We start from the raw sequence: 23,861 nt of genomic DNA, 5'->3' as shown, positions 1-23,861 counted from the left end.
TGGACGATTCAGTCTTTCTCAAGACAGAGAAGAGCAGGCTGCCTCTGCTGAGCTCCCAGCTTGGGGAGTCTCGTACAGCGTCCCCCCCGGAAAAGCGTTCAAGCAGCTGCATATCAGCAGGGTTCAGGGAAGATGATCTGCCACCCGCCCCAAACCCGGAGCCCAGCCAGAGCCCGGAACCCAGAGGAGGAGGGGGCACGTACTTATGCAGGGGGCAATGGGAGAGCGGCTCTGCTGGTAGCCCTTGGCACAGCGGTTGCATGTGATGCCGGTCACGCCGTCCTTGCAGGGGCACTGGCCCGTCGTCTGATTGCAGGTCTTGCCGGCCGCGCCCACGGGGTGGCAATCGCAGGCTGTGGAGGACACACGACAGGAAGGTCAGAGGGCGGTGGGGGGGTGGCTGGCCCCTCCCCCACAGCACCGCATGGACCCCCACGCTGGGAAGGCAGGCCCAGTCAAACACACACACACACACACACACACACACACACACACATTCCAGAACATATTCAGATCTCCGGCCACCTGCTCCCCTGGAAATGGGGAACAGAAGTCAAAATGGACCGTCATGAAAGGCTGTGTTGGCAGGCAGGAAATGGAGCAGGGGAGCCCCTCCAAAGCCCCGAGGGGAAGAGAGGAAAGCAGACACTGAAGGATGTTTCCAGGAAGGCACAGTCCACAGGCTCATCACCAGCAGAAGAGTCTGAATCCCTACAGGGTAAGTCTGCGTCTCCTCACTCCTTTGCACCCAGGCCTCCTTCCTAGGCCCCCAGTTGTGGACCGCATACAAACTGGGGGTGTGCCAGGCCCGAGGGGGTGGGCAGGGAGGTGGGACTCGCCAGGCTACCGTGCCTGCCCTGATCTACAGCCAAGAGGCCCGAGGTGCCGGCCGTAAACCACAGGACCAGGCCACGGCCACCACCTAGTTCAATACCCCGATTAGATGTGCAGAGTGGCGAAGGGAAGGGCCCTCCTGGGGCCCTTGCAGAAAGGGGGCGGCCGTGCTAGGAGGTGGAGGTCAGGGGCTGCTCATCATAGCTCCCCTATACCCCTTGTCCTGCTCTGGAACAGGCTGGAAGGCTGGGGTGAGCCCCTTCTAGGAGGAGGAAGAGAGAGTGTCCCTGCACAAGCACGCAGCAGGAAGGCTGCGCCCCTGCCCCAGGAAACCGGCCTCCCCCAAAACACGGGAACTGGGGTTGCCGATCTTGTATGTCTCAGCTCCGGAACTGTGAGAAGTAAAATGCTCGTTGTCAAAACCACCCCGTCTGTGGGGTTTTGTTCCAGGAGCCCAAGCAACCAAGGTGCCCACAAAGCCTGGGCGGCTCGGGCAAGAGGAGCTGTGCCCACACGGACAGGGCGCCCGCGTTCCCGGCCCGCTCCTGCTTCCTGGAATCCAGGGGTGCGCTCAGGGGGCGGGGGGTGGGGGCGAGGCAGACATGAAGCCTCTCCCTCCGCTGCCCACCCGCTTCCCCAGGGAAGCCTGGGTGTGGGGCGTGGAGGCCGGAGGGTGTTGGTGGGGAGAGCCGTCTGCAGGAAGCTGCTAAGTGTTTCTGCTCCAAATGGGGAAAACCCCTCCAACACAAGAAGTGCGAGCACCGCGTCCAGCCAGCACTGCTTGGTGAGCGCAAGCCTGCCAGTGAGAACTTGCCCCCCTCTGCCCCCCAAGTCGGTCCGGGGTTCCCGAATGGCCGAAGAGGAGAAGTTGGAAGCAGGAGGCAGAAAGGAGAGGAACGTGAGGGTTTGTCAAACTTGAGTCTGGACATGTGAGAGCTTCTGGAAGCTCTCCGGGTGGGGGTCCTGGCCGTGGGCACCCCCCCCCCGGTCAGCTTAGAGGAGGGCAGGGGACACGAACCAGGGACAGAGGGGATGCGGGTGCCCCACAGCAGCCCAGGGTGGGGTGCGGGGAGGTGAGGGGGGGGTTGTCAGCGGGTTTCTCCTGGTGCAGGATCCACGGGAGGACAGTGAGCTGTCCCGTCTCTTCCCTGTAAACAGCAGTAAATCCTTCTGGTAGGAACTTGTCTTGTCTTCCATTTCCCCTAAATTCAAGCTCCTCCCCTGCCGCTGGTCTTTCATTTTTCTCTTCTTTCATGGTGAGAAAAGACTGGGACCGAGGATGCTGCTGGGAGGAGGGCATGTCCGGAGAAGCCCTCTGACCTTCCCCTGTGCCCTGAAACCCCGCTCCTGCGGTGGGAAAGGGGATCAGGCCCGGGGCAGCGTCTCTAAGGTGGCCACATGAAAGCAAAGGGCCACAGCACGGGACCCCGTTGTCCCAAGTCCAGTGGGGGCCACGGGGCGCCGGGCGGATGTGCACGCCCGAGGCCCATGCCAGCTGACCTCCCGTGGCCTGCTTTGCAAGCCTGCTGGTAACGCTCTGATTCGTGCCAAGACCTCCTCCCCTCCGCGCTGATGGAACACAGCTGTGTGCCAGTAACTTCTGGATCCTTGCACTTGGCTGCGAGGAGGTCACAGAAGGATGCTCAGGCTCTGAGGGGTGAGAGCCAGGTCTCCCAGCAGCACAGGTCACCTTTCCCAAAGCAGGAGCCATGCAGAGCAGAATCTCAGGGGGCTGCTCTGGGTGGGTGGCATGGCCCTAGCCCGTGGCCCCTCATAGCTGGTAACCTGTGAGCTGCCAGGGCTCATGAGACCCGGGGCGGGGTTGGTGGGGGGTGGGGGGACGGGCGCCAGCTGACATCGGCTGGGGTGGAGGGCCATCCTCAGCGATGGCGGGAAGCCGGCACATCCTCTGGGCCCGTCCTTTGATTAAGGAAGGGGCTGCTTTGCTGCTGGGTTTCCCATCTTTCTCCCCAGATTTCACAGAGACTATGAGCCCCCGTCCCCTTCTGCTGGTCTGACGGAGGCAGCAAGCCAGGCTGGTTGGGCTTCCATGAAAATTCACCGTTCCGGGAAGAGAAGCCATCGGGGTGCTAAAGGGGGGGCGGGGAGCCTCAGAAGGCTACTCAGGTCACCTCTGGGCACACTATTGCCTGGACACCTGGGAACATGTGAGGGCATCCACATGCTCTCACACATCGTCGCCTCGGGTCCCCCGCCCTCCTATGGGGTCTGCCAGACCACAGAGGACGAGACTGCGGACTGCCCAGGAGAGCCCCAGGGGAGGGGAGGCGGTAAGGACCTACTCTCTCAGGGCATCATGGAGACCCTCACCCTCTCCGGACAGCCCCCTCTGCACTTCTTGGTCCAGAAGGAGACATCCACGCTCGCCGGGCTTGCCGGGCTTTCTGTTTCCCCGGCACCAAATGTAATCCCAGCAGACTTGCGATGCACACATTCTCCATTCCAAGCAACAGAGCCACAAAAGCAAGAACCTTCCTTCCAAAACCCACACACAAGGAAAGCCCAAGTGATGTCCTCTGTGCGAAGAAGGGTGAGCTTCAAGGTTTGGGGACAAGAGACAGGTGACCGTGCCCACCGCGGGTTCCTCTGCAGCCTGGGGTGAGACAAGCAGCTGACCAAGGGAGTCTAAGCCCACCAGTTACAAAGGAGGCCCCGGGCCCCTGCTCTTAGGGAGAGAAAGCCAAAGGGATTCCGCTGTATTTGCTCAGCCCGGAAACACACCCAGACACACACACAGACTCCTCCCAACTTATGTTCACATGGACATGCTTGGACCCACACAGATATAAACACACAGACTCCTATTCCCTCTCCGCACAGGCTCACCTGGGACCTCAGTGGGCAGGGCAGTGGAGGGGTGGGGCCAAGCAGGGGGTTGGGGGGATGTGGATGAGGAGGGAGTGCAGGTCTTCCCCAACCCCCATCCCCCCAGGGCAAGAGGTCTGGTAAGAGGCCAAGGAGAGAGCCTCCCTAATCCTTCTGAGAACAGGGTCTGGGGCAGAGCACCTCCCGCCACGGGAAGGCCAGCTGGTGACTCCTATTTCCCTGGAAGCGAGCCACTCTTCTGAAGGAGGTCAATCCCTTCTGTGGCAGGTCACCCCGTGTGCATAGGGCAGGCAGCACCTGGTCATGGGAACCAATCTACCCTAGGGTTTTTCCATAAAGAGGAAGGTGAGAGCGGACGGAAGCCCGGGGCCCTGAGAAGACGGCCGGGTTAGGTTTCTCACGCGTGCGGGGGGCTGGAGTGCCTCCCAGTGTGGAGGGAAGCCCGGGCCAGCTCTGCTCTAGGCCATCAGTCAGAGACAGCCAGCTCAGGGCACACAGACGGTTTCTGGGAGAGGCGTCAGCACACCCGGGTCCGGGCCCGTCCTGCCAGGACCGCTGTGTGACTCTGGGTTAGTTCCTCGTTCTCTCTGGACCTCGGGTGGTCTGCCACCTTAACAGTCCAATGCTTGGTGTCTATGGTTTCAAGGCTTTTGGCAGCATCCCCAACCCCTCCTCGCCCCACACTGCTGGAGGTCACTGCAGTCCTGGCCCAAGGGGCACTTTGCCTGGTGCACCAGGCCTTCTGTCCACACCCAGAGCCCTGACAAAGCTGACCGGAAAGGCAGACAGTCCCGATCCCAGGTTGCTTGTCCCCGAGCACTGCCTCTCCCAGCTTCTCCCAACGCCCCCTGTCCTGGGTCCCGAAAGGCTCACGGCCTCCATCAGGAGAGGATGCATGTCTAAGGCGGGTACAGATTTCCTGCACCCTATCAGGAGATCTGGCTGCTTTTCCTGCACACCTAGCTCCAGGGCGCCCCGCCCCAGGGGTCAGGCAGGACCCTCCAGGGGACATCCCTGCAGAGGAGATGGGAGCTGGCTTGGCACCCAGACCCCCTGGGAGCTGCTCCAGGATGGAGGGGGGACTTAGAACAATCACAACACTGACCCTGCCTTCAGAGGTCATCACCGCTCGCACATGTACACATCTTGTGCTAAGCCTGGACCCAGCATCTTCTTCCCTAGGCCAACCGCTGGCCTTGTGAAAAGGAAGACAATCAGCCTGGGGGTCCTGATCATGCTGTTAGTGAATGTGGCTCTCCCCGGAGCTGACCAGGTCACCTGAGGCCCAAGAGCCATGTCTGGTTGGGGTGTTGGGTGACGGGGGGAATGTTCTTCTCTGCTCTGGTGAGACTGGTCTGTGTGCCTGGCTGCCACCCACAATGAAGGTAAAGGCAATCAGGACCCTCGGTGTGGGCCAGGTTGAGCTCCAGCTGCTGTGGGAGGTCAGGTAGGGAGGAGGGAAGAGAGGAGGAAGGAGGAGGGAAGAGGGGAGGAGGAAGGAGGGGGGAGGAGGAAGAGGGAGATAGGGAGGACCGTCAGGAGGAGGAGGAGGGCTGGAGCATGTTCAGTGCAGGTGAGGGTAGTGCACAGAGACAGAAGGGTCAGCGTCCTCAAAGAAAACCAGGCTCAGTTCCGAAGGGTTCCCATGTCTCTCGTATGTGTATTGGGCCTCTTAGGGGAAGCCCTGGGAGACCCCCTCGCCTAGAGGTGGTGCTGGGGGAGGACAAAGAGGACACATGTTGGGCACTAAGCGGTGTCCAAGAACATGCTTCTTCTCCACTTCCCAACGGGGTGAGGAGGACTTGCCACCAAGAAGAGAAACATGGACGCTGACCAAGGCTGGCTGGGGTGCTCCAGAATGGAGGGGACCTGAGGCAAGGTGGTAGACCGGTGGGGTCGGGCTCGGGGACCCAGGCAGGAGGAGGAGCAAAGGGGGATCGACCTGAGTGGGACTGGTTGGCAAGTGAGCTCAGAGCTGTGAGTAACATGAGATGGCAAGCAAGAGGGCCAAAGACAGGCTGTCAGAGGGCCCCATGGAAAACTTCTCACCATCACCATCATCATTTCACTCGCATGGAGCAACAGCACTTTTTTGGCTGTACCGTCCTACGGGTTTTATCGCATGTGTAGATTCCCGGAACCACCACGCCAATCAGGATATAGAATATTCCAACTCTCCCAGGAAGTCCCTCATGTTTGTCTGCGGCCAGCACCCCCACCCCAATTCCTGGGGACCATGGATCTGTTCTGTCCCTCTAGCTTCCCCTTCTCAGAACATCGTATTCTGGGACTTTCCAATATGTACGACGTATGGATGCACCATATGGAGTCTCTGGGCCTGGCCGTCTTTACTCAGCCAAACGCATCTGAGATGTGTCCCAGCTGCTGCAACTGCTGAGCAACTGCTCATTCATTTTCATGGCCCAGTAGTGCTCCACGGTACACAAACTGCAAACTTTTATAGCCGATCTATGTTTAATTTTATAAGAAACTGCAAAACTGTCTTCCAAAGTGGCTTTGCCGTTTTGAATTCCCACCAGCCGTGTATGAGAGTTCCAGCCATTACATATCCTCGCTGATGCCTGGAATTGGCAGTACTATGTATTTTTGACATTCTAATAGGTGTACAATTGTATCTCATGGTTTTAATCTATATTTCTCCGATGACTAATAACGGTTTATGTATTAAATTGCCACCTGTGCTTCTTTGGTAAGTACCTGTTCAAGTATGTCGCCCATTTCTAACTGAGTGGTCTGTTTTCTTACTGATGAATTTTGAGAGTTCTTCATGTATTGTGAATCATGGCCTTTGTCCAATTGTGATGTGGGAACATTTTCTCCCATCCATGGCACATCCTATAGAAGGAGCATCTTAAAAAGTAAGCCAGATCCATCACTCTAGTCTCTCCTCTCCTGACTGTACACCCCCCAACCATGGCTTTCAATGCTGTTTGAATTGGTCCTCCTCCCGTCCATGCTCCCAAGAACTGCCCCTCAACCGCCTCAGCTCCCTTTCCTCTGGAAGGACGCTGATACTGCACACTCCTCAGCTTCCTCTTGCTTTTCATATCACAGATTTCACCTCGAATGTTCTGTCCTGAGAGAGGTCGTCCCTGGCCACCTGGCAGAGGGGCTCCACCCCCCACCATGACATGCTCTCCTACCACCCTGTGTATTTCCTCGACACAACTCACCACAATCTGTACAATCTTCTACTTACTTTTTGTCCTTCCTTCACCATTGACCTCCCTCCAGAAAGTGAGCTCCAAGGGATCGTGTCTGCCTTGCTCAGCACTGGAACTACCCCTCTGCTACATGCAAGCAGGTGCTCAATAATCATGCAGTCAGTACATAAACTTGGGCCAAATTCCCTCCCTGGAGGGAAGAAGTGGGGCAGCACAAAAGGTAATCCCCTCACATCCTAGATCGTCAGCAACCTCCATGCACAACACTACCCACTCCTAAATTCTGCACACTCACGAAGGAGTGAGGATAATTTATGTCCGCAAATTATGCACAAACTTCCCCTCTGCACTCTGTCTGTGTCCACCTCCTCTGCGGCTATGCTTTCCTTTCTCCCAGCAGTTGCTAACAAGGTACAAAAGAATGAATGTTTCAAGTTGCACTACCTTGCCTCTCCCCTGCTCCACTTGGATCAAGGCGCAGACAGCAGGAAGGGGAGGGGAGCCCCGTAATCCCAAACTGGGTTATTTGACCCTCCGTGATCTAGTTAACCATAGCCTTCCTGCGCCTGATCTACAGCTGAGGCGGGAGGCATGGGTCCTACAGATGGTTCCCAGAGAGAGATGGAGATGGGGAGAGAGCGTGCCTGTGTGTGTGTATGTGCCTGTATGCCTGTGTGTGTGTGTGTGTGTGTGTGTGTGTGTGTCCACGCACACAGGCTTGGGGCAGGTGATGGGGGCTGGACGGCAGCTCAATGAGGAGGCACCAGAGCACCTGGGTCCCCATGTAGCAGGGCAGTGGGGACCAGCATGGACCTTGCATCCTGCTCCCGACCCCACGCTGGCCAGGAACCCCCAGGAGGCTGCCAGGCCCTTCTCAATAGCACTTTTACATGTACATGTACATGTACATTTACATGCACACAGCCCATCCCACATGTCCCCTCAGCATTTCCACAAGCAGCTACTGGGCACTCAATGCTGCTGTGCACCCCCATTTTTGCTCCCAAAGCACGGCCATCCCTGACAGCGAGTGTGCAACAGCATTACAGCAGACATCGGGGCGGAGCCCCTCCAGCAGGCAGGGCCGGTTCCCCCATGCATCACGGCTCACTGAAGGCACTAAGGTGATCAGATAGTCTCTGCTCTGTGCGCAAGCTGGCCACCGCAGGTGGCTCTATTTAGTGGATCTTCTCCTGCTTGGACAAAGGATCCTAACCGCTACCAGGCACGGGGTGCGTGCGCCATGTGCCTGGGACGTCTCCTGCGCCATCTCATGTACTGGACATGAGTAACATGCGCTCCGTTAACTGAGGCAGCTCAGAGATCCAAGGGCTTTTCTGCTCAAGAGTAGGGCCCGTGGGCTCCCCACGAATATCCGAGCAGAAACAGGAGGAGAGTGGGTGTCCCGTGGCGGGGTGGCAAGGGCAACTGGCCAGGGTGTCAGGGAAATGGGACACAGAGCTGAGCTGAAAGACCCCGTTGTAGGAGCAGGGCACTTGTGCGGGTCACAGGAGCGGGGATGCCCCCAGAGCAACATCACCTGCACTCCATTTCCCGGTTCTGCCGGCTCTTCCAAGCTCCAGGGTCACAAATTCCACCAACGCAGGACACTGTCCCGCTGTTATCAGGGACCCGTAAAATTCTGAAGATTTGAAAAGAGCACGCAGGCCGTGGAATGTAGAAGCTGGCCGGGACTCAGAGGCCATAAATCTGAACACGATTTCACAGATGAGGATACTGAGGTCTAGGGGGGTCACGTGATTTGCCGGATGCTCCACAGGCTTTGAACCTGGAGCCAAATCCGGAGATCGGGGGTTCTGACCCCCACGGTCCCCGGGAACAGGGAAAGGATGCGCCACCAGAGACCACAGTTGGAGTCGGCTCTTGCATGGGGGAATTTCTTCTCCTGATTTTCCCTCGCCCCTGAGTGCTGGGCCGTCTCAGCCCCCTGACAGAGCCCACTCCTCAGGTCACGGGCTCTCCAGGAGCTGCCGTGGCCACTAAGCGCCTTCCTCCCTAAGGGGATCACACTTTTCCCTGCGCTCCCAACAGGGTCACAGACCAGAAATAAATGTCACACGGGACCCACAGAACAAAGGGTATTCCTGAGGTTTTTAGGTTTTTGTGGGCTGCCTGGACAGCGCCTGAGAGTGATGTCATTAACCCCTCAAATGAGACAGAGACAAACCATGAAACAAAACTGAGGGTTGCTGGAGGGGAGGGGAGTGGGGAGATGGGGTAGCAGGGTGACGGGCATTAAGAAGGGCACGTGATGGGATGAGCACCGGGTGTTTTTTTTTTTTTTTTAAGTTTTATTTATCTATTTGACAGAGAGAAAGAGAGGGAGCACAAGCAGGGGGAGCGCCAAGTAGAGAAAGAAGGAGAAGCAGGCTCCTCACCGAGCAGGGAGCCCGATGCGGGGCTCCATCCCAGGACCCTGATCATGACCTGAGCCGAAGGCAGATGCTTCACCGACTGAGCCACCCATAAAACCCATAAAACACTGGGGTTTACACGCAACCGACATATTACTGAACTCTGCATCTGAAACGAATGATATACTATATGTTGACTAACTGAATTTAAATTTTAAAAAACATTAGAATTAAAAGGGACTTAAAATTTAAAAATATAATAAACCCTCAAACGATCCAATCTGCTTTGCACGCATTGTCACGTGCGTGCAAGCGCACATACACACACACACACACACACACACCCCATCTAGCTGCGATAACCATCCAATCCCGTGCCTCCCTCCAGACACTAAGTCATCAGGATACACCAGCTAAGCTCCCAGCCTTGCCTGGCAAAATTTAATTTTTTAAAAAATGTTAAACAATCTGTCCCACTTGATTTTCATCAAGAGAGCCTTAAAAAAACATTTAAATTCATTGATAATAAGTCCCGCCCCTCCCCCGCGAGCATCACCAGCATAGCTCCCGGGTCTCACTCCTTTTCTTATTCCCCAGTGCTCGGGTCTCATTCATTAAGACGGGATCTCTGGGAGGGTGTCAGATTTTCAAATCTCCGGGCAATTCCAAAGTGCAGCCAAGGGCGACAACAAGTTAGACTATACCAAGGATGCCCTTTAGTGAAGGTTGAGAATCAAGGCTGAGAAAGACATGGGGAGACCCACACAGTGGTCGGGGGGCCGAGGGGGCGGGCCCAGGTGCCCAGTTCCTCCCCGAGCTCTGGCAGAGCTGCCGTTAGAAACGGGAAGGGGGTGGGAGTCTCAGGTGTGCACTGGCCAAGACGGCGAGAATGGTGCGTGCCTGGGCCCTGCGACCGCCCAAGGACCCGGACACCATCGTGGCGGTCTGCATTTTGGCCACACTGACTATGGCCTTGGAGGGTGGAGGCGGGCAAGGCAGGGCAACCTGTGAAGGAAGCTGCCCAGAGAGACGGGACGCAGGCCCTTTGTGCGGGGGCGTTGGCGAGACGCGGTGGTTCATTTCTTAACTCTCATTGCGATTCGGTTCACGGGAGACTCCCGGAATGTCTTTATCCATCACAGATGGTTTGGGAAGATGATAAATTAATATCGTTCAAATAGAGACACGGCTGGAACGGTCCAACGGCAGTGTCTTCTTTGCTGGCTCTAAAGAGAAAAGAGCCCCCGAGTCCATAAAGAAGACAAATGGTAAACAAAACGGCCTATCTTTTGACAGATTCCAGGATGAGTATCCTTCACAAACCATTCTGCGGAGAAAAGGGAGAGATTCATCTCCTCTGACTTTGTATGGGACAACAGCCCGCGCCATAATGAGGCCTTCCCAGTGGTGTGAAATTACGCTGAATAGCGGTGGACTGCAGCCGCCTGTGTCCCCGGGCATGTTTATTATGGCCCTTTGTATGCACCAGCCTGGCCAGCCCCGGTTTGGTTCTAAACCAGGGAAGGGAAGAAAGAACCCAACGAATCTGTTGCTATGAAACTTCCCCAATGGGGGGACCGCACAGTAACGTTTGGAATCTGATGCCCTTGCTCCAAGCTGCTCTTGTCTGGGTCCACCCCTGCTCTAAAGTGAGCGAGGTCGGGAGCCCAGCCAATCGCCAGCAGGGCCTGGGTGGCCTCAGCCCCCTGCCTGGGGCTCCTCCCGGGCCCTGGGAAGTCAAGGGTAAAGAGGGCCCCAGTGGCCATTCCCAAGCAGCCTCGGGTCAACAGCCTCTGCCAGTTGTCCCAGTTCCCCAGTGAAATGTCCCCGTGACAGAGCAAGCAAGTACACAACCAGAGGCTACAGTGGGGCTCCCGGAGGTCAGCCCCAGGAGGCCGGGGCCGCACGCCACCGCTGCGTGTAGCTCATCATCCCGGGGCAAAAGGCTTCCAGCAAAGGAGCCGTTTCCTCAAACTGACCCACCCTGGGAAGACAAGACACTGGACAGGACAGACAGACAGACGGACGGATGGACTCCGTGAGGGTAGGGTGGGCATAGCGACTGCTGTCTGAAGACCTCAAGGGTACACAGCCCTCTCTGCTGGGGTCTGAGCCCGCAGCTGGTCTCCCCCCGACGACGCCCCCAGATGTAGGGTCTCCATTGGGTGGGCAATGTCCCATGGGGAACAAGGGATTCAGAGTTCCCACTGGTCCTGAGGGGCTGACATTAGACAAAAGAGAGCAAAGAGGAAAGATCTAGAACTTTCCGTACCGGAGAACCGGCAGGACCTTTCAGGTCACATTCTTCCCATTTGCTAATCGGAGAACAGATCGTTCAGGCAGTGTCTTTCCTCGCCCATCAGGAAGCAGGACCCACTACGGCTGAGGGCAGCTGCTGTCCAAGACTCTGAGGGACCACTGAGCTACCAAGGCCAGCCACAGCATTTGAAATAAGAAGCCAGGACCACACCTTCGTCTGCCTGCGCCTGTCCCGCCTGGGAACCAGCAGAGTGGCAGAGCCCCAGAGGACAACCTGCAGGCTCCTAGGACCTGGTGGCCTCCCGACATCTCAGCCTGAGCCAGGAGAGGCTGCAGGTGGCTCTCCAGCCTCCCTGCATGCAACAGAGGAGAGGGACGGGAGGTGAATGGTAAGATGACCGAGGCCCTGCTCCCTCCTGCCTCTCCAGGGGACAGGTCTTTCCTGCTCTGAGGGCGCATGACCGCTGCCCTTCCGCGCACAGCTGAGACCCCCCCCAACCACGGGCATAGGGCTGCCCACCTGAGTGGCTCCTGCTGATTAAAATTTCCCTGCCAGATCCCCAAGAAATCTATGTGCGACCGTTGTTTACAAGTCCTCGGCTTTGATTTCTTCTGTAAAGGAAAGACAACAGGCGAAGGACCTGGACACCTTCCAAGTTTGGTCTCTGAAAACCCGAAGCCCATTCTCTCTCCCCGGTCATGCTGCTGCTCGTGCCTTCCGGCCACCGGAGACATTTCTGGGTCCCTTCGCTTCCGGCCACCTGCTCGGTGGGTCCCTGCTCCAAGTCTCCTGAGGGAGTGTCACCTTGATTCGCTGGTTTGGGATGTGGCAATAGCCGGGCCATCTTTAGGGGTAAACTTCTCTTGACAACCACCAGAGGCAGCCTTAGGTCCACAGATTTGGGAGGACAGCTCGCTGGGGAGCCACCCACGATTCACCCCTGCTCCTGTGGAACCCAAGGGACTCCTCCTGAAGGAGACAGGCTGGGAACCTGTTTCGTTTTGGTGGAAAGAATTCTCCACCAGCGGGGCCGGCTTTGTGGACCCGGCTGGTGACGGCTCTGCTTGCTGCCATTTAAAAAAATTCTTAGCAATTCCTCTAAAAGAAGCCCCGCGTTGTCGTTCTGCGCTGGGCCGAGTCATGGAGCCGGTGGTCCGCACGCGTGTCTGACATCCGGCAGATTTCCGGATAAGACGGGTTTCTGGAATGCAGCTGCTCGTCTGAGCCTGACCCTGCTGTGGCTGGGGTCTTGCTTATGTCAGGGTCTACATGGGTCTGTCTCAGGACCCCGATCATGCGGGATGACGGCCCCGAGAGCCCTCGGAGAGAAATCTCTTCTTGGGAACCCAAGCTCACGGCAAAGCCCCGGCTCTAGGGCCTCAAGTTTTAGACGGGGGCAGCCCCAGTTCCTGGAATTCCCAAAAGCAAATGTGGCATGGGGGGGACCCCCAGGACTCCCCCCCCCCCAACAACAGCACTGAGTTCCTGGCATTTCAAGAGCTCTGAGTTATCTGACCATTGCTTCATTTTTGTTGGGGGTTGGGGGGTAGAGAAAACACAACAGCAGAAAGGGAGAACATCGGTCTCCGGTCTCCCTTTAAGTTTTTTTTTTTGTCCTCAGAAGGAAAGCTGTTTGCAGGTGGATTAAATGTTCCTTCTGAGACCCTGCCCCCCGAAGCCGCCGACCTCACTGCGACTGTGACCGTGCGTGTCTGTGTGAGTGCCGGGAGGCCCGGGAGGCCCGGGGAGGGGCCGGGGCGCACACACATCCAAAGAAATACGTCTGCGTGGTTCGGGTAAAAGAGGGCCCTTTGTGCGGCTGGTAAGCCCGGTGAACATGACCCCCGCCCCCTGGTATGCAGCACACCTGTGCCGGGAGGAGCAGCCGGGCGGGGGCGGGGGCCCTGCACCCTCGAGGGGCTCACACCTTCTCCTTTCTTCTCCTTGGGGCCATGTCTCCACCGCCCCTTTGTTCCGGCTTACACCCCCAAATACCAGGGAGGCCGTGTGTGCACGCGTGCGTACATGCGAGCGAGCGAGCGACGCGGTCCCGGTCGAGGCCGGTGTGCATGGGGACGAGGGAGGACAGAGGAGAGGACAGGAGGACCCGTCCCCGAGGCCCCGTCCCTGCCTACCTTTGCAGGCCTTGCGGTGGGTGATGGGCTTGCCCATGTCGCGGTAGTAGCCCTCCTTGCAGTAGTGGCAGTGGCGGCCGGCCGTGTTGTGGCGGCAGTTCAGACAGACGCCCCCGCTCTTGCGTCCCGACAGCTTGTAGAGCTCCATGTTGAAGCGGCAGCGCCGGGCGTGCAGGTTACAGTTACAGGCTGTGGGAGGCAGAAGAGGCGTCAGGGCGGGGGCGAGGGAGGGACTGTCCCCAGCCTCCCCCAGCTCCGCTGCTGGACTGCAGGAGGGACTGTCCCCGGCCTCCCCCAGCTCCACTGCTGGACCACAGGAGGGACTGTCCCCGGGTTCTCCCCTAGCTTTCCTGCTGGACCGCAGGAGGGACTGTCCCCAAGTTCTCCCCTAGCTTTCCTGCTGGACCGCAGGAGGGACTGTCCCCAAGTTCTCCCCTAGCTTTCCTGCTGGACCGCAGGAGGGACCGTCTCCAGCCTCCCCCAACTCCGCTGCTGGACCACAGGAGGGACCGTCCCCGGCCTCCCCCCAACTCCGCTGCTGGACCGCAATCCTTCCCTGGGAGCTTCTCCTTGGCTCCCCTGTTTGCATCCGGAAGCACCGACCAGCCACCCAGCCACACCTGAACCACAGGCAAGCCTCCTGCGTCCCTCTCATGTGGACACTGTTCATTTCCATCCACCAGGCTGCCGGCCCCCAACCCCCATCACACACACACACACACACACACACACCCCTTAAAATTGGGAGCTGGGGCGGCCATCCTCCTCCTGCCCCAATCCTGCTTGCGAGGAGCTGGTGGTGACCGTCCTCCCCATTCATACGTGGAGGCCCTCACCCAGCTGCTGAGAACAGCCTGTGTTTGGGGACGTGGCCTTTCCAGAGCTGATTACATCAAAACGAGGCTCCGAGGGTGGGCTGTCCTCCAATCTGACAGGACACCTTATGAGAAGAGGCAGTTTGCACACACAGGGGCGCACACAAAGAGGAGAGGGAGTCTGCTAGCCAAGCAGAGAGGCCCCGGGAGGAACCAACTCTGCCGACACTTTGACCTTGGACTTCCAGCCTCCAGAACCATGAGAAACACACGTGTACCGGCTAAGCCTCCAGCCTGAGGTTTCCGGAGACGGCAGTGCGAGCAGACTCCTGCGTTATTTCCAGGGCGTTCTGCTCTGCGGGGGCACACTGCCCCCTCCATCCCGAGCTCGGGCCACCAGACTGCCCCCGCCACCTGTGGCTGTTCCACAAGCCACGGAGGGCTCAGGGGCCGCCTGCACTGGGGTTTCCTTCCCGCCTTCCCTCGGGCACCCTCTCATCTGGTTTCCCTCCTGCCGGCCCTGCTTCCCTTCCCACGGCCACCAGAGCAGGAATTCTGGGCTCCAGTCTGAGGATGTCCGTCACCAGCTGAAAGTCTTTCCGTGGCCCTCCCGTTTTTCCTCTGGGTAAAATCTCAATCAGCTGTCACACCCTCGGGGCTCCGAATAAGCTGGTCCTGCTTCTCCCCAACCCCTCTCTTCAGCTCTGCTCACCCTACCCCCACCCCGCTCTGAGGCTTGAGTGGTCCCCCACTTTTTTCAGTTTCTAGAGCACACCATGGGTGAGGACCCCCTCGCCTGCCCCCTCCGTGGCTTGGAGGACTCTCTTCTCCCCAGAACCCTCCTCATCTGCTCGCACCCTTCTTATCCTCCATGCCTTGGTGTTAACATCTGTCCCAGACCCACCTTCCTTTCACCCCCCACCCCCCCCTGGGGCAACCCGCATGGCCCCCTCAGACCAACACCGTGTTGCCGGTGACCTGCTCCTCTGGGCTCCGACCTCTAGGCTAACTCAGTTTCCCTCTGGTCTACTCCCGCTCCCTCCTCAGCATGCTTTGCCTGCTTTTGTGCTCAGTTTGTTTCGAATCGCATTTTATGGAATGTCTAAAGAAATGCTCAGTGCCAGACATTTGATAAACAAAAGCAGAAAAGGGGAGGGGGTACGCACTCAGATTTGCAGCCAAAGGACCCACGGTGAACACAGGGGTCGTCCCTTGCAGACTTTAACTGACGTTTGCTCAGCTGTGGAGCTGTCAAACTTTGCTACAGACCTGGCTCACACTCGTGCATCTCCCTCCGTGGCCTATTTTCCCGGAATAATGAACATCTTTTAATGCCAGATATTGTTCTGCATGACTGAGAGAGGCCATCTTGTCTCCCCTGTGTACGTGTGTGTGTGTGTGTGTAATGGGCTCTTTGGAATCCCCAGCGGGTGCATTTCAAAGCGGGGCCTCCCCGGGGGTTGAGCAGTTGGGTTGTTCCGGGTTTGTGACTGTAACACACAACACCGACGGTGACCAGCTTTGGACCTGTGCATCTGTGCTCTGCTCTGATGGCTGCTGCCCCAGGAGTTTCTCAAGACGGCATGCCTCGGGTAGTTGCTGGATCCGCATGGTTTTAACTCAGGATCCAAACTGCCGAATCGCCCTGGAGAAAGGGGATCCTAGCTTCCAGTCCCTCCAGACAGGATCTGAGAGCTACTGTCTCACCATGCCCTTGGAAGGAAAGAGCATTACCCCTTTGCTATCGGAATTCTTTATTTTTCATCTCTGCTGATTTGTCTGGAAAACACACACACACGATTTTAATTTGTGTGTCTTCCGTTACCAGTGAGGTTGGACATTTCTCCGTGTGTTTGTTTTTCTTTGTATTTCTCTCTCTCTTTTTTTTTTCCTGTGCATTGCCTGTTCATGCCATTTTCCCACTTTTCAAATGAGGTAGGTTTTTTTTTTTCTTACAATATCTAATGCTCTTATAATAGTGGACTAAAAACTGTGTGCCTTTTCTACCCTACAAGCTGCATAAATCTGTACCAGCTTCGTATTCATTTATTACTTTTGTGATTAAAAAAATACATTTGCCTCTTTAATTTTTCTGACATTACTAGTTTCTTCAGATGTTCTTGCAAGAGGCATGCCACTAGTCACTTAGCTGACAAGCAGAGAAGGACATGGCTTAATAGGGAGGCATTGTGGGGGAGGGGTCACAAGAGAAGTTCAGTTCACACCTGAGTCTGGAAGCAACTGGAGGGCAAATTAGACCACAGAATGACTCCTGAGAGCCTCACCAAGGGTCCCTCAGCACCTCCAGCCCCTGGATCAGCCTCGCCTCTGCCCCAGCACAAGGGACCATCAAGCATACATATGCACGTCCACTGTCCCTCTGGACTCACTCAGCCACACAAGGATGCTCGGGGCTGCTCAGGATGAAGTGACCTATCAGGACCACCAAGGCAGTAAATGGGGGCCCAGGACTAGAGCCCAGGTCTTTTGGCTCCTGGCCCACTACCCCAGAGGAAAGGACCCACATTACTGGAAGGAACAGCAGGGACTACAGCACAGAATCTGAACCTTTCCTACAGGCACAGAAGTCACGGGCCTTTGTACACCTGCCTAGGTGCAGGGATCTGGAAAGATCACTCAAGTCTGGCTTCCTCAAGGCTCTCTTGTACTGGGAGAGCCTCACTAGCAGCATCTTCTGGTCCTTCACAGAGACAGATGCTCACTGTGTCCTCCTCTGTAAAGACACTATCAGCTGTCCCTCACCCCCCGCCAAAGAAGCTACCTGAAACTCTGAGCCCCTCCAGGGAGCTCAGCACCTCCCTTCCCCACCCCAAGGGGAACCCATGGGTGATTGCTCTCTTCCATATGCACCTTACACCAACAGAAGTCTCTTCCTAAACAACTGGTCACACAAAAGAAAGCTCAGAGACCAAACATCAAAAGGCAGGACTCCCCTCCCTCCCACCTCCTCTTGGAGCTGTCAGGGGACATCAAGTGGCAATTGCCCACGCTCAGGCTTCTGCAAAGTATTTTACAGCTTGTTTTCTTTTCTCTGTGTTTTATTTTCTCTGCACAAATGGAAAAATGCATCAGGCGAAGCATCCCCATCTGGGTCTGTCGGCTCCACACCGAGATGTCACCCCACTCCCAGCTGGGCCCCAGCCCCTTCCTCAAAAGGACACCTTAATCCCTCATGCCTTCTTGTTTATCTCCTGCCTCTCTTGGAGGCAAAAATATTGGGTATTAGTTTCATTATCAGATTTCAAGGAGGGAAGGAAAAGGTAGCTTTGTGAGAGCAGAGGTCAGCCTGGGGGTAAAGGGGGCAGGGGGCAGCACAACTTCTGAGGAACCTCCATGAGCCAGGGCCAGGAGCCCTGCAGGCACTGTGTCCTGTCCAGAGGTACCCCAGGCACCCAGAGAGAGCGGGTCTAGACCCCAACCTCCATGCCCTCGTTCAATTGTCAAGTGGGGATCCCCACGGACACATCACGTGTGGCTACATTTCAGACCTAGGAGCATAACACGGGGCAAGGAGGTAGGAACAGGAGACCGCTCCCCCCATATCCCCCTTCCAAAATCTGATGGGAATAGGGGCCCAACAAATGCTTCCATCAAGAGGTCCTCTAAGTCCTGTTTTAACATATTCCTGTCACCACCATTCCTTAAGTTTTTCCAAACCTGTCCCACAAACCTGGGTTGTCTGAACCCTCAGCACCGCACCACCCAAGCCAGTTCAACTCAACACACACCTGAGCACCCCAGCTACATGTCAGGCCCCATGCCACAGGCCACGAGGGACATGGGCATGGATGACGCACCCTCAAACTGTCCAGGGGCTCCCTGTCTGACAGAAGGAGGGGGCAGACGAGGGCTCTTAGCAGCAAGCTTTCAGAGAAAGTAGGATAAATGCTCTCCCGAGCTGTGCTGGTTCCTTGAGGACAGGGCGGTGTTTGCCCTTACCTCCTCCGGCCCAGAGCAGATCTCATGGTACAAATAAGAAAGAGCAAAAGTAGGCAAGTTAGAAAGTAGATGATGGATGGCTGAGTGGGTGGGTGAATGGATGGATGGACAGAAAGATGGATGGACAGATGAGTGGGTGTGTGAGTGGGTGGGTGGGTGGATGGATGGATGGAGGGATGGACAGATGGACGGACGGATGAGTGGGTGTGTGAGTGGGTGGGTGGGTGGGTGGATAGATGGACAGATGGGTGGACGGATGAGTGGGTGTGTGAGTGGGTGGGTGGGTGGATGGATGGATGGAGGGATGGACAGATGGACGGACGGATGAGTGGGTGTGTGAGTGGGTGGGTGGATGGATGGATGGATGGACAGATGGGTGGATGGATGAGTGGGTGTGTGAGTGGGTGGGTGGGTGGATGGATGGATGGAGGGATGGACAGATGGACGGACGGATGAGTGGGTGTGTGAGTGGGTGGGTGGATGGATGGATGGATGGACAGATGGGTGGATGGATGAGTGGGTGTGTAGTGGGTGGGTGGGTGGATGGATGGATGGATGGACAGATGGATGGATGGATGAGTGTGTCAGTGGATGGATGGATGGATGGGCAGATGGATGGATGGATGGATGAGTGTGTATGTAAGTGGATGGATGGGTAAGTGGGTGTGTGAGTGGGTGGCTGGCTGGCTGGTGGATGAGGGGGTGGATGGATGGGTGGATGGATGGATGGACAGATTATGCATGCACGGGTGGATAGGTATGTAGGTGGACAGGTGCATGGGTAGAAAGAGAGGACAGATGGAGAATTATGTGGTCTGCCCGGACCACATCCTGGCAATCTACAGCTTTGCGACTTTCGTGACATTTCTTGTGTTGCTTTGAGCTACTTAAATCTTGTCTGCTGCTTTAACTCCTTTGCGGAGTTCCAAATGGCAAAGTTTCTTTCTGGCAGATCTGAGGGCCGTGCTTCTGCAGGATGGGTATCCCAGGGCTGGCGACCAGTTTCTTGCATATGCAGCCTCCAGTCTGTGGACGGTGCATACATGGGCCAGTTATTTTGGACAGTTTAGCTGTAAACAGGTAAATCTAAAATCCCTATGCTGGGGGCACCTGGGTGGCTCAGTGGGTGAAGCGTCTGCCTTTGGCTCAGGTCATGATCTTGGGCTCCTGGGCTCAAGCCCCAAGTCTGGGTCCCTGCCCCGCAGGGAGCCTGCATCTCTCCCTCCTTCTGCCCCTTCCCCCTACTCATGTGCACTGTTTCAAATAAACAAAATATTTTTAAAAAAATTAAAGAAGAAATAAAACTCCCACTCTGCTAGAGCAGCAAGTGGGGGTTGCCTTCTCAGAAGGTAAGAGAGGGGTTGGAGAGAGACTGTCATGGTCTCACCCCTGGGAGCTGGCTAAGATGCTATTCTCTAAGAGCAAACTCGAACACTGCCCAGGGGGTGAGAGACGTGTGCGCTCCTTCAACAGACGCCGCCTAGAGCCTTTGAACAAACGGGGAGCTGGCTGAGTGCAAGGGGAGACAGCAGCGAACGGGGCAGAGCCCCGCCCTCCATGGGCACAGGAAATCCATCAATCATGTCCAAGTGTCCTAACTGCTGTAAGGACTCGACAGCCAGAGAGGGCACTCTGCTAGGCCCCTCTGGGGACCATCGCCCAGGGCAGGACCTGGGAAGAGAACCAGGACACAGACGGAACATTCCGGCTGGCTGGCCAGCCCGCCCTGAACGAGACCTGCACATGGGAGTCACCTGGGCATCCAGTTCAAATCCCGATTCAGCTTCAGGGGGTCTGGGGCGGGCCTGGGAGTCTGCATATCTGACAAGCCCTGCTCCCCCCGCCCCAGGCTAGTAGACCTGGAACCAAAGCAAAAGAAACGGGTGGGAACGCGAGCCACTCCACGAGCCACTCGCTGGACAGGGAGCCCGCAGGGAGATGAAGGGTAGAGTTCGTGGCTGGGCGTCCGCGCTGGGGCCAAGGGCAGAGGTCTGGTTTCAAAAGACACTACTTCTTAGACGCCTGGTTCGGAATGAGGCCAATATTTAAGTTGTTTTTAAGAGTCTGAGGCAGCTTGTATGCCCTTTTATCTGTTTCTTCGCTACTCTATTTGGTATCTATTTATTTAGCAGTGGTTTGACCCTTGTTTACAAATCTTACGCTTTCCGCCTTCTGTGGCGTGTTGTCTGAGACCAGATCTCAGCTTCTGAGGTGACCAGGCCGGGCTGTCACTGCTCCCCACACCCCCACACCCCCACACCTGGCTCCCACCAGCACCCGAGGACACTTGGAGCCGGGTTCCCCAAGGGCTCCTTCCCGGACAGGGGCCACATGAGGCAGATTTTTGGGGTCCAGACCCTCTCATGCCTACGCTACGGGTGAGCTGGACAGAAAAGCAATGACCACACACCCAGATCCATTCAGAAAACAATCCATTCGCCTTACTAATGGCAAATGGATTTATTTTTCCTTCAACGGATACTGCCTGAGCCCCTGGGGATGTCACAGTGCACAGGACAGATGTGGTCTTCGCCCTCGCCAAGTCTCTGCCACTAACCTGGCACGAATGGGTCTGGTGGTGAATGCCACTGCCACGGTCACCTTCCTCCAAGGCCTTCCCCTATCCCCCAAACACAGGCCTTAGAGCCTGTCACCAGAGTCGTCAACCAGCCAGACGCTATAAGCAGTGACCGGCCGGGATGAGCCAAGCAAATGCAACAATTGCTAAGAGACCAGAAGCATTGCACGTGGGCAGTCTGGTTCCCAGTCAAGGCCCTAGAGGTTTGCGTCCGTCTGAAGGGCGCCTTGCGTCAATTTTAATTCAAAGGCTGTTTACGAGCCTCGCCTAGACGTGACGAGGAGCACTGGACAAACTGTCAGAGAGACGGGAGTGAAGGGGCACCTGGGGGCAGGTGGCTGGCTAGGAGTCTGTCTGCCTTCAACTCAGGTCATGATGCCAGCATCCTGGGATCGAGCCCCGCATCGGGCTCGCCGCTCTGCGGTGAGTCTGCTTCTCCCTCTCCCTCTGCCCCTTTTCCCTGCTCGTTCTCAAATCAATAAAATCTTTTTAAAAAGTACATCAGGAAGCCCCGCTGCTGCAGAGTTGACACCTGTGCTTGACATCGGGCTGACGTCGGCACTCTGGAGGCTATGACCCCATCCTCCTCCTCTCGAGCCCTGGTTGGCAATTCAAGGAGCCACCCACCACCCCCTCCCCCACCCAAGACCCCAGCACAGGACGGTTCTCAGAGGCGGATGCAGAGAATCACTGAAATTGCCTTCCAAAAGGCAGACGGCTGAGCCCCAGCCCTGGAAGTTTCTGATTCCGTAGGTACCTTGTGGCTTCCACCTGCTGGAGGAGGCAACGATGGGGGACAGGGGGCAGCCAACGGGCCAGTGGTGACCTGGGTCTTCCAGGATTAAAGTGTGTAGCAAGGACACCACCCAGCAGGGTACCGGGCAGAGGAAACCACTCTGAGGAGGAGAACGAATCCACTCTGGGGCATGTGGGGGTCCCAGAGCGGGGGCTGGGGGAGGAGGTGTGTCAGCAGCACGGATCTCCGCCGGTGGGCCCGGGAGCCCTGCCAAAGCCACATTCTCACGGGGAGGCGTCTCTCCGACGAGCCTCCTCTCGGTGGACAGAAGGCCCACAGAGCCACAGCACAGTTTTGTGGTTTGGTTTTGTTGATTTTTTTAAAAGCTCCAACTTGAAAACGGAAACTCTGACCCCCAGACCTGCGCTTTATCTCCAGTATCAGAAACAGAATCTACAAGATGTGGATCAAGGTGGTCGGAAAAATGAGCCATAAAAACGGGAGTGGGAAACCAGTCAAGGAGGCCCTCGTTCCCAGCAGCCACATCGGGCCTTAGATGGTTCTGATAAAGTCCCCAGAGATAAGTGGCCTGTGTTTGCCGAGGGCTTAGAGAGCTTTAGCCCGGTGTGCGCACAAAGGGGCCCTCTGTCAACAGTCCTTCAGGCCACTAATAGGGCTGAACAAACACTAGGAGTAACAAGCTCTTCACACCTGTGGGGCTTGGGAAAGGCCGGCCCCTTTGTCAAGATGTCAGACAAAAGAGCCGCTGGGAGCCGCCCCCCCCCAACCCAGCCAGACCCTCTCCTGGCTGCTGGAAAAGGACACACTGGGAGTGGGGGACAGATTGGAGGTCTGAGGGGGGACCTGCCTCCCTCCTGCAGCCAAATGTGGACTCCAGCTGGGCAAGGAGAGTGGCCCACCATGGGGGCACCCCTACACCCCCGCCCCGATGTCAGGCTGTTGGGAAGCTGGGGCTGGGCTGGGGTCCCGCGTACCCGGGTACCTGAGTCAGTGGCCCCACAGTCCCCCGGGCACAGCCATGGCCTGCTGGGGCACCGGTTTCTCCTCCGTGGACGGACCAGGGCCACCCCCCGCATCGGCCTGACCTCGCCGTCACTTTTTCCACTGACTTTTTCGCTCTGTAAACATCTTAGCGTTTTCTTCCCTCTGCCCTTTTATGGCTTCTCTGCCTCCCCTCGGGCTTTGACGCCGTGGCTCCTTGCGCTGCCCGGGCCCTTCGGCCGCTAAGGCGAAACTCAACAGGGGCTCCTGTTGCATGAACATCCTTATCTTCGTGAGCGGGGAGGCCCCTCTCGGTGGAGGAAATGCTGAGGAGGCTTTGGTGAGCCCTGAGCAGTCATCAGTTCTCTGTCTGCAGCCCTCATTCCTTGGATCCTCCCTCCCGGCAGTTCCAGAGCCCCGCCCCAGGCAGCTGGGCAGAGGGGGCCCTGCTCTGTCACCTCCCCACCGCCTCAGGGGGTGTGGGGGGGACTCCAGCCCTGGCCCACTGTGTGGCATTCCCAATTCCAACGGCCCTCCCTCCCAAATCCCCCTTCAAGCTCCTCTCACCTTGTTGCTGCCCTGTTCCGGAACCTTCCAGACCCTGTTCTGGAATTTGGGGGGCCCTGTTCTGGAATCATTTTTGGGGGAGTCCTGCTAAGTACAAGATGCAAACTCTCTCGCCTGCAAGGGTAGTACTGGCTGCAAAGCAGAGCTCCAGAGATGAGGGGGTCTTGCCTCTTCCTTACAGTAGGACCCTGTATGAACGCCCCTACCCCATCCCTGTCCTCACCCAAGATCTCTCAACCCAAAGGGGAAAGGGGATGTTGTCCCCCACCAAGGGCAAAATCAGGGTTTTGGAGCTGGTGTGGGCTTTCAGCATTTCCTAGTTTACCCTCTTGTCGGAGAGATGAGAAAAATGCAGCCCCAACCGGCAAAGGGACTTTGCCAAGGACCTGGAACTCGTTAGGGGCACTCTTAATTCAGGGCTCTCTCCAGACCCTCCAGCACGCAAGAGAGTGGCATGGTCGTGGGCAGGACAGACCTTGATAAAGCCCCGGTGTGTGGCTGCTGAAACGCATTCCCGAAGGCCAAGAGGTTTCTCAAAGTGGACACTAGATTCTACGAGCAAAGCTT

At 56.9% G+C, this 23,861-nt stretch overlaps 1 protein-coding gene across 3 annotated transcripts in view; it reads right to left on the bottom strand.

The window, feature by feature from the left end:
- The window catches only part of NTN1 (netrin 1), a 173,975-nt gene that overhangs the window by 49,118 nt on the left and 100,996 nt on the right, over positions 1–23,861 (bottom strand). For all 3 annotated transcript variants that reach the window (XM_032321197.1, XM_032321198.1, XM_032321196.1), the window contains exons 3-4: positions 13,637–13,825; positions 204–353 (exon numbers count right to left, since the gene is read on the bottom strand). In XM_032321197.1, the coding sequence (XP_032177088.1) occupies positions 204–353; positions 13,637–13,825 (339 nt within the window). The remainder of the gene's footprint in view (positions 1–203; positions 354–13,636; positions 13,826–23,861) is intronic.

Source organism: Mustela erminea, chromosome 18 (assembly GCF_009829155.1).
Source record: "Mustela erminea isolate mMusErm1 chromosome 18, mMusErm1.Pri, whole genome shotgun sequence".
Lineage (NCBI taxonomy): Eukaryota > Metazoa > Chordata > Mammalia > Carnivora > Mustelidae > Mustela > Mustela erminea.
Note: the sequence above shows the minus strand (reverse complement) of the source record. Positions and strands in the feature narration are given on the sequence as shown.